The sequence below is a fragment of the Atractosteus spatula genome, chromosome 3 (genome assembly GCF_055471065.1).
Source record: "Atractosteus spatula isolate fAtrSpa1 chromosome 3, fAtrSpa1.hap1, whole genome shotgun sequence".
Taxonomy (NCBI): Eukaryota; Metazoa; Chordata; class Actinopteri; order Semionotiformes; family Lepisosteidae; genus Atractosteus; species Atractosteus spatula.
Window position 1 is genome coordinate 71,153,004 of NC_142708.1, and position 11,203 is coordinate 71,164,206.

Below are 11,203 nucleotides of genomic sequence, written 5' to 3' on the forward strand. Positions count from 1 at the left end.
TATACTGGGGCATTAGGACCCACACAGACCTCAGGGTGAGCACCCCCTGCTGGCCCCACTAACACCTCTTCCAGCAGCAACCTTAGTTTTTTCCAGGAGGTCTCCCATCCAGGTACTGGCCAGGCTCACACCTGCTGAGCTCCAGTGGCCTTTACCAGTCATGGCCTCCTAATAATCCCCATCTCTGAACTGGCTCCATCACTCTGCTCTCCTCCCCACTGAGAGCTGGTGTGTGGGGAGAGTACTGGTGCACTCTGGCTGCTGTTGCATCATCCAGGTGGATGCTGCACTTTGGTGGTGGAGGGGATCCCCATTACCTGTAAAGCACTTTAAGTGGAGTGTCCAGAAAAGCGCTATATAAATGTAAGGAATTATTATTATTAAATCTCAGTTGGGACCAGTGAGAATCCAGATGATGGAGAACGACTTGCAGTCAAAACACCCCGAGGACAGGTAGGAACTCAGCACCTTAAATGATGACACAGTCTGGGGAGCTCAACAAGCATTCTCACGCAGGTATTCTCTCAGAGGGATCTGCAACCGAAGACTTGCACTCCATCGTGTGTTTAAAGTGACCGTGTCTCATCACTTACAGTCACTTGAAATCACTGAACTGAACAGGGTTCCTTTTCCAATATGGAACAGGTACAGGTTTATTCCAAGGAAACACAACGTTTCGCCTGTGGAGCCTTCTTCAGCTGTCGAACTTAAAGGCTGTTTACAGGGTAAACCAAAACTTTACCTGTTCCCCTGCAGCCCACACACGCAGACACAGCTCCCTACCCGACCTTTTCCAGTGCGATCAGGTATCTGCATGGAGCAATGCACCACACCGTGCGCCTCACTTCGGTTGTGGTGCATTAATACAGTACGACAGGAAATGGAAAGACGACGTGGCAACAAGGAGGAAGAGCTGAGAAACGGGACAGGAGGCAGGTCTTGATTGTAAACATTTATTGAGAAAGAGCAGAAAGTGCATCATGTCACAGAGCCAGGGCTAAAGGAAGAGTACAGCACCTGGCACTGCCACAGACCCCTGCTATCTCAGAGAATAGACTGAGCCCAGCAGGAGCTTCTTCTGGTGTATGTATCCCAAGGGCATGGCTGGTCCAGACAAGATGGCTGCCTTGTCTGAACTACATTTCCCAGAAGCCTCTGGGGGGAGGGGGGATGAGCAGCAGCCCTCAGACACCTGGCCAGATAGAAGACGCGATTTTGGAGTTCTGACTTCTATCACTTTCTGTGAAGGGTTGTTTGATTTTTGGAGGCCAGTGAACAGCCTGCTTAGCTGTCTGGAATCAATTTGAGCTCCTGGCTAGATCCCGAGTTCCTAAAAGAAACTTAAAATATAAAAAATTAACAACTTTTAAGTGGTGCTCTTTATTTTATAATGCAATAGAAAAACAGCCACCACCACAAACCAAACCCTAAAGCACACCTGAGCTCTTTTTAGGAACTTTAGGTCTCATCAGGAGCTCAAATGTGTGCAGACAGCTAGGCTGAATGTTTATTGGCCTCAGAAATTAAACAATTGTTCACAAAACAACCATTGAAACACTTTCAAACCTCGTCCAAATAAACTCAAAACTCATCTCGTTTCAGGAAAATATGCATGTTCCTCTGGTCCACAGTTCCCTGGTCAGCCCTTCTCCCACTGGTGGCGGGAGGAGTCTTCAGTCCCTCCTGACAGACAGAAAGCCTCTGCTTCCTCCTTTTCTAACTGCCATCTGAACAACAGTCTTCACCATCCAGGTCAGGCGCCTGTGGGCGCCAGCTCACCCCCCCACCCAAAGGCTTCTGGGGAAAGTAGACAAGGCTGCCATGTTGTCTGAAGCAGATGTGCCCTTACAATATAGAGATGTGTGTATTGACAGGTGGTGCTATTTCCATGTTTCAGCCAGTGCTAACAGATTAACTAGCTCCTTGTGTGCCTCGCTGCTGTATGGAGTAAGGATGAGCACCTTTGAGCCACTCTGGGCTGCCCAGGAAAATGTTACGATGGCAGTGCAAGGTGACAGTCTTGTTTGGCTGCCACAGATCTGTGGCACCATGCTGCTAAATTCAGGCTACGCCAGAAAGCAGACAGTAAAGACAGCAAGTGTTCTTTTGCCTACAGTGAAGAACTCTCTATCTCATTTCAACTCCCGACAAGACTCAACCCAAACAGGCTCCTTTCACTGCGGTTACAAAAACTCAGGATGGTGTTGCTGAAAATACAGTACAAACCCTTTCCAGTCCTCTGCTCTACTAGAAAACACAAACCCAAGATCCCCTCACCCGCTCCCCCATCTAAGCCAGAAGCATGTTGCAATCCCATGATCCAGTTCCCCTCCGTGTGCCCCAACACACACCCCCACCCCAGTCTGCATGCAGTAGACGTGAAGCCGGCGTGTGGGACTCCGGGCTCTCCGTGTGGCGTCTCTCCGGTGAGGCCGTGGGCCTTCGGGTTGCTCCCGTGTCACGTGACACTGTGGAAGCCACCGTCATCAATCACCGAGAGAGCGAGACCGAGGAGCCGGACTGCAAGAGGGGAGGGAGAGCAAGGTTAGCGCACTGCACTCTATAGGGTACACTGCCACTGTTCTTACAGAGAGGGACATTACTATACACACCCTGTGCTCTATAGGGTACACTGCCACTGTTCTTACAGAGAGGGACATTACTATACACACCCTGCGCTCTATAGGGTACACTGCCACTGTTCTTACAGAGAGGGACATTACTATACACACCCTGCGCTCTATAGGGTACACTGCCACTGTTCTTACAGAGAGGGACATTACTATACACACCCTGCGCTCTATAGGGTACACTGCCACTGTTCTTACAGAGAGGGACATTACTATACACACCCTGCGCTCTATAGGGTACACTGCCACTGTTCTTACAGAGAGGCACATTACTATACACACCCTGCGCTCTATAGGGTACACTGCCACTGCTCTTACAGAGAGGGACATTACTATACACACCCTGCGCTCTATAGGGTACACTGCCACTGTTCTTACAGAGAGGCACATTACTATACACACCCTGCGCTCTATAGGGTACACTGCCACTGCTCTTACAGAGAGGGACATTACTATACACACCCTGCGCTCTATAGAGTACATTAAGGAAAACCGAAAGAGAGAAGGTGATGGAATAGGAGCTGAAAGAGAGTGAGGTCACAAACACACCACGAAGAGCCAGAGAGAGAAGGGGAGGGGTCAACAGTGCCCCCGGTTTTGATCCCTTGTTCCCTCGTTCTCCTCACCTCCCAGCAGCGCGCAGCTTCAGTTCTTCAGCGCCGCCTCAATCGCACGGACCACCTTCGCCATCTTGGCCTCGCTGTCCACGAAGCCGTCGCCGAGCTGCAGGAACACGGGTACAAGCACAGCACCGTCGGCCTGGTGACATCATCCACGAGCCCCACGACGCCCGACTGCACTCAGGCTGACCGCAGACTCACTGGGCAGGAGCACCGGAGTCTGGCGCTCATGACTCACCTTCTTGGAGTGGACCAGGGTGCCGTTCACCTCTACCTCGAACCACCCCGACACCGAGGGGGTGCTCTGTCCTGTCTGAGAGGGACACAGGGGTGAGAGACACAGCACAGAGAGCACAACCCAGGACTGTAAAGTGCAACACAGTGCAGTTCGGTACAGTACAGGATGGTGCAGTAGACTTCAACATTCAACACGGGAAAGAAAATACATAGGATCCAGCAAACCACACTGGTGGCACAGCGGACTGTCATTAACATTGCAGTCATTACTGCGATCATTAGTCACTCACTATCTCAAGATCGCCTGGGAACTCATCCTCCAGCAGGGTCTTGAGCTTGGTGAACTGGAAAAGCAAAGAGAGAACATCTAGATTCCATCCTCTCGTCCACCCCTCCATCCTTTCATATCCTCCATCCAGCCCTCAATCTCTCTGTTCCTGAATCCATTTACCCACTCTTCAATCTGTTCATCCTGAATTCACGAATCAATCCAGCCACCCCCCTCCACTCACCTATTAACCCATCCAGCCTCCTGTCCACCTCTCTCAATCCACCCCTCAAGCTCTCTCTCCCTCAAGCCATCCACCCCTCCTTGCATCTGCCCCCCTTAATCCATTCAGCCCTCTCCCATAAACCCCTCAATCCATCTATTCGGATGTCAGTGTACTGACACCCCCATCTTACACCCCTCAATCCATTCATCACCCCCCTGTTCCTCAGTCCATTCACACCCCAATCTTTCACCCACTGACCCATTCAAGTTGCCATCCAGCCCTCCTCCCACCCCTCGCAGCCTGTCTTCCCTGTCGACTTGACACGTCTGCTCACCTTGGGTCTGTACCCTCATCCACCGCTGGCAGGAGCAGGTGTGGAGAGAGAGAGAGAAGGAGGTGAATGTGCATTAAAAAAACACTCTGGCATGACCACACAGCGACCTCTCTGCTCGCCGCCCTGCGGGAGCGCCCGCGCTGGCCTGGCACGCAGAGCCCTGCCAGCTGCTGCCCCACCGCTGGTCATTACACATCTTACTACACTGACAATTACACCTACACACACCCTACTGTACCATACACACCTGTCATCTACTACACACACCCTACTGTACCACACACACCTGTCATCTACTACACACACCCTACTGTACCATACACACCTGTCATCTACTACACACACCCTACTGTACCACACACACCTGTCATCTACTACACACACCCTACTGTACCACACACACCTGTCATCTACTACACACACCCTACTGTACCATACACACCTGTCATCTACTACACACACCCTACTGTACCACACACACCTGTCATCTACTACACACACCCTACTGTACCACACACACCTGTCATCTACTACACCACTACACACACCCTACTGTACTATACACACCTGTCATCTACTACACTACTACAAACACCCTACTGTACCATACACACCTGTCATCTACTACACACACACCCTACTGTACCACACACACCTGTCATCTACTACACTACTACAAACACCCTACTGTACCATACACACCTGTCATCTACTACACACACCCTACTGTACCACACACACCTGTCATCTACTACACACACACCCTACTGTACCACACACACCTGTCATCTACTACACTACTACACACACCCTACTGTACCATACACACCTGTCATCTACTACACACACACCCTACTGTACCACACACACCTGTCATCTACTACACTACTACACACACCCTACTGTACCATACACACCTGTCATCTACTACACACACCCTACTGTACCATACAGACCTGTCATCTACTACACACACCCTACTGTACCACACACACCTGTCATCTACTACACACACCCTACTGTACCATACACACCTGTCATCTACTACACACACCCTACTGTACCATACAGACCTGTCATCTACTACACACACCCTACTGTACCACACACACCTGTCATCTACTACACACACCCTACTGTACCATGCACACCTGTCATCTACTACACTACTACACACACCCTACTGTTCCATACAGACCTGTCATCTACTACACTACTACACACACCCTACTGTACCACACAGACCTGTCATCTACTACACTACTACACACACCCTACTGTACCACACACACCTGTCATCTACTACACTACTACACACACCCTACTGTACCATACACACCTGTCATCTACTACACACACCCTACTGTACCACACACACCTGTCATCTACTACACACACCCTACTGTACCATGCACACCTGTCATCTACTACACTACTACACACACCCTACTGTTCCATACAGACCTGTCATCTACTACACTACTACACACACCCTACTGTACCACACAGACCTGTCATCTACTACACTACTACACACACCCTACTGTACCATACAGACCTGTCATCTACTACACACACCCTACTGTACCATACACACCTGTCATCTACTACACACACCCTACTGTACCACACACACCTGTCATCTACTACACTACTACACACACCCTACTGTACCACACAGACCTGTCATCTACTACACACACCCTACTGTACCATACACACCTGTCATCTACTACACACACCCTACTGTACCACACAGACCTGTCATGTACTACACTACTACACACACCCTACTGTACCAAATACACCTGTCATCTACTACACACACCCTACTGTACCATGCACACCTGTCATCTACTACACTACTACACACACCCTACTGTACCATACAGACCTGTCATCTACTACACCACTACACACACCCTACACAGACTCTACTGCACTATACACACCTGTCATCTACTACACTACTACACACACCCTGCAAAGACTCTACTGCACCATACACACCTGACTGTCTGTATTTGTTACTGTACATCACTGATGCACATTCCAGCCTATACAATACAGGCTATATCATGCTACACCCTGTGCACTGGTGTACAGTGAAGCGCAGGGCTGCTGGTGAGCTGCAGTCCCTGAGACCCACAGTAAAAGAGTCTTTTTGATTTCCAGCTGCTTCCCTCCCTGAGAACAGATCTGCACAGTCCTGCAGGAGGCAGGGAGAGGGAAACGAGGAACTGGTTCTCGAGAGAATGCGGGTGACACTGGATTCCAGGCGCACCGGTCTGTGCACACCTGCGGGCGGGAGTAGGTTACACAACCTCACATTAATACTCATCATCACCAAATCTATACTCAGTCTGATCATCTGTAGCTTCCCAGTAACACTCATCATCCTCAGACCTGTAGATACTGTAAAGACTCTCAGTCTGATCATCTGTAACCTCACATTAACACTCATCATCCTCAGACCTGTAGATACTGGAAAGACTCTCAGTCTGATCATCTGTAACCTCACATTAACACTCATCATCCTCAGACCTGTAGATACTGTAAAGACTGTCAGTCTGGTCATCTGTAACCTCACATTAACACTCATCATCCTCAGACCTGTAGATACTGGAAAGACTCTCAGTCCGATACTGTAAATACTGTAACTTCGCATTCAATTATCAGACCAATAGATACTGTAAAAATGCTCAGTGGGATCATCTGTAAACTCCAGTACCTTATTTAACAAGCAGTTAACAAAACAATACCGGTTTTAAATGCCAGGTAATAATAAATTACCGACCCCTCCACAAATTCTGGACGGTTCGCGCATAGCTGCGAGTCAGCATAACCTGCTTCTACTAATAAAAACGACGCCCTTGAAAGGGACCCTACGTACCAGTAAGTAATGAGCACCTTGACTGGCATGTTGATGGTACCAGCGGCTCTGGTCTAGCTGGACCACAGCTTATTGAAATAAAGACGATGTACAGTAGCAACCTGCCTTCAGACACCCGCCCCTTCGTCCGTGTTATTGAAGTAGCTGCGAGGCGGAGCGAGCAGAGCAGCATTGTACCCTTCGCCGCGGACTGTACCAACGGATTGGAGCGGAGACACGATAGGGGGAGCTGCCAGCGACCATTTTAAAAATGATTTGTCTTCACCACGGGGACACTCGGTGATGAATAATATAGTGCAAAGTAGGCTAGTAGGGTTCGTAGGCCTTTGCAATTCGCTGCCGTGAGTCGTTTTGTAACAGAGCGAAGTCAAACCACACCCGAGTCCCCCCACACCAGCTGCCGCTCCCCGTGGAAAGTAGTTTCGGCCTCGTGTCACGTGGTCGGGTTAGGTAATCTTCAGACATGCGCCGTGTCTTCTGTGCCGTTTCCTTAGTGATAGATGTTTCACAGGTAAACACACGATTACCGCCACAGGGGTGATCATTTGTGATGTACCTAAGGTATACCAGATGAGAAACACCTCGCCTAATGACGCATCTTTTCAACTACTGTGGAAAAAAACAATGATATAAGGAAATCTGAAAATCACAGACTTGCATATTTGTTACTTTTTAAGACATTATATGAAATAAAGATGATGATGATTACATGCCTTACAACTGGCAATGGCCACGTTGTTGATCCCGTGAGGGAAACTGCAGTGCTACAGCAGCTTAGCACAGTCAACACAGCACAGTGTAACGAAATGATACAATAATACAACAATACAGTACATACAATGTACAAGTCAGTACAGTACAGTCAATTAGAAGTGCACTAAGAAGAGTTGCTCACAGTCCAGAATACACAAAGAACAAACAAGAACAGTACACAAAAGGTTGTATTGCACATTATAAATATAAATATATTGCACACGTCCCTGGCATATATTGCACAAAAAAACAAAAAGCCAGATGTAAGCAGAGAGTTCACTATTTAGTCCAAAAACAGGTCAATGTCAATGTTGCCCCTGCCCAGACACACAGCGGACGAGCTGTACAGTCTTATGGCAGAAGGCAAGAAAGACCTTCTGTAGCGCTCCCTGTCGCACCGTGGTTGGATGTATTAAAGTCCCCTATATACATATATACGTACACGGGTTCGAAAATACTTTAAAAAACAATGACTTACGCACTGTCATCCGTTTTCAGAACAACCTCTTACATTAAGAAAAGAAAAGCTTTAATCTGCCTGACCAGACCATGTTAATACCTTTGTATGGAGGTATTATTACGCGTAATCTCATCAGGTGGAGCCGCAGGTTTGCAATCCGGCCGCCAGGGGGAGCCCGCGCTCCGCGGAAGACCAGGCGGGGGTACAGCCCGCGGAAGCCTCGCTGCGCGGCGGGCTCGTTCCAGAAGGTTCAGGGGCGCCGCCGTGAGGGATTCCCCCAACACGCGGGTCGTGACGTCACGGGGGAGCCCCTCTTGCCTCAGCCGGACACTGACCCAAGGTATCCCCCGCTCTGGAGTCGAGACCGGCTGCTTTGTTCGTAGATTCGGGGAGCAAACCGCGTTAAGTCGTTGCCACGTATGCAGTCATCTCTCCCGCCCCCCCCCCCTCCTGTTTGAGAGGCTGTGTGCCGAACACCGACTTTAAGCCAAAAAGATCGGATTTCTCCAGCGCTGAGTCACAAAAGGGCCTCGTGTTGGGCTATGAACAGTGTAGCTGCAGGGCAGGGTTCCAGACACAAGCAGCCCCGCTGGAATAATGTTTGTTTCCCTCCTCGCTCTCTTACGAAGAGGGTCTCCCCCAGCCCCCCTCCATCTCCTGGTCTCCCCCTTTCGTTTTCTCCATTTCTGCTCCTTTCCTCGCTGTGTTTTCTCCCACATCACCCTTTCCCTGTTCTAATTTGTCCAAAAGAAAACCTTCAGATGTTAGAGGCTGCTCCTCTCCGTGCTCGGTGTTGTGCCCTCACCGCATGAGTGGCGTGTCTTGGCTGGCCAGTTTCAGCGGGAGTGGAGGGAAAGAGGGGACAGGCCGTGTCTGGGGGTGGGGGGTGAAAAGGTCAGACTTGTCTCCTAGCCGGAGCTGGCGGGGATAGTGCTGAGACACGGGTCCGGCCAGGGCAGCTGTTCAGACACACGTGTTGCAACAGGGCTTGAGACATCGTCAGGGTCGAGCTCCAGAGGCGCCGCCCTGCCCATTCCAGATTCTGGCATCCAAAAGGGGAGACTAAAAAAAATTTGAAAAAAAAGGTTCATTCTCTGTAGTTTCTTGCAAAATTAGAGCCTCAGACAGGCATTTCATCATTCCTAACATCCATGAACTAAAAATGGATCAGTCCTAATAAAAACTAAAAAGAGTGCAGTTTGCACAACATAATCCAGAGATCGCTGATCCAGTCTGTGTAACATTGTAGCCCTACAGTCCAGAGATCACTGGTCCAGTCTGTGTCCTATTGTAACCCTACAGTCCAGAGATCACTGGTCCAGTCTGTGTCATATTGTAGCCCTACAGTCCAGAGATCACTGGTCCAGTCTGTGTCCTATTGTAACCCTACAGTCCAGAGATCACTGGTCCAGTCTGTGTCCTATTGAAACCCTACAGTCCAGAGATCACTGGTCCAGTCTGTGTCCTATTGTAACCCTACAGTCCAGAGATCACTGGTCCAGTCTGTGTCATGTTGTAGCCCTGCAGTCCAGAGATCACTGGTCCAGTCTGTGTCATATTGTAACCCTACAGTCCAGAGATCACTGGTCCAGTCTGTGTCATGTTGTAACCCTACAGTCCAGAGATCACTGGTCCAGTCTGTGTCCTATTGTAACCCTACAGTCCAGAGATCACTGGTCCAGTCTGTGTCATATTGTAGCCCTACAGTCCAGAGATCACTGGTCCAGTCTGTGTCCTATTGTAACCCTACAGTCCAGAGATCACTGGTCCAGTCTGTGTCCTATTGAAACCCTACAGTCCAGAGATCACTGGTCCAGTCTGTGTCCTATTGTAACCCTACAGTCTAGAGATCACTGGTCCAGTCTGTGTCATGTTGTAGCCCTGCAGTCCAGAGATCACTGGTCCAGTCTGTGTCATATTGTAACCCTACAGTCCAGAGATCACTGGTCCAGTCTGTGTCATGTTGTAACCCTACAGTCCAGAGATCACTGGTCCAGTCTGTGTCCTATTGTAACCCTACAGTCCAGAGATTACTGGTCCAGTCTGTGTCATATTGTAACCCTACAGTCCAGAGATCACTGGTCCAGTCTGTGTCCTATTGTAACCCTACAGTCCAGAGATTACTGGTCCAGTCTGTGTCATATTGTAACCCTACAGTCCAGAGATCACTGGTCCAGTCTGTGTCCTATTGTAACCCTATAGTCCAGAGACCACTGGTCCAGTCTGTGTCATGTTGTAACCCTACAGTCCAGAGATCACTGGTCCAGTCTGTGTCATGTTGTAACCCTACAGTCCAGAGATCACTGGTCCAGTCTGTGTCATGTTGTAACCCTACAGTCCAGAGATCACTGGTCCAGTCTGTGTCCTATTGTAACCCTACAGTCCAGAGATTACTGGTCCAGTCTGTGTCATATTGTAACCCTACAGTCCAGAGATCACTGGTCCAGTCTGTGTCCTATTGTAACCCTACAGTTCAGAGATTACTGGTCCAGTCTGTGTCATATTGTAACCCTACAGTCCAGAGATCACTGGTCCAGTCTGTGTCCTATTGTAACCCTATAGTCCAGAGACCACTGGTCCAGTCTGTGTCATGTTGTAACCCTACAGTCCAGAGATCACTGGTCCAGTCTGTGTCATATTGTAACCCTACAGTCCAGAGATCACTGGTCCAGTCTGTGTCATATTGTAACCCTACAGTCCAGAGATCACTGGTCCAGTCTGTGTCCTATTGTAACCCTATAGTCCAGAGACCACTGGTCCAGTCTGTGTCATGTTGTAACCC

General features: G+C 49.4%; 1 protein-coding gene across 1 annotated transcript; it reads right to left on the reverse strand.

Annotated features, from left to right (window-relative positions):
- Positions 1–939: 939 nt before the first annotated feature.
- Positions 940–7,403, reverse strand: selenow1 (selenoprotein W, 1). Its single transcript, XM_088911609.1, has 6 exons — positions 7,209–7,403; positions 4,316–4,340; positions 3,778–3,831; positions 3,489–3,563; positions 3,257–3,353; positions 940–2,520 (listed from the first exon to the last, which is right to left on the reverse strand). The coding sequence occupies exons 1-5, from the start codon at positions 7,235–7,237 to the stop codon at positions 3,276–3,278; spliced, it is 261 nt and encodes an 86-aa protein (XP_088767735.1). The 5' UTR covers positions 7,238–7,403; the 3' UTR covers positions 940–2,520; positions 3,257–3,275.
- Positions 7,404–11,203: the final 3,800 nt, after the last annotated feature.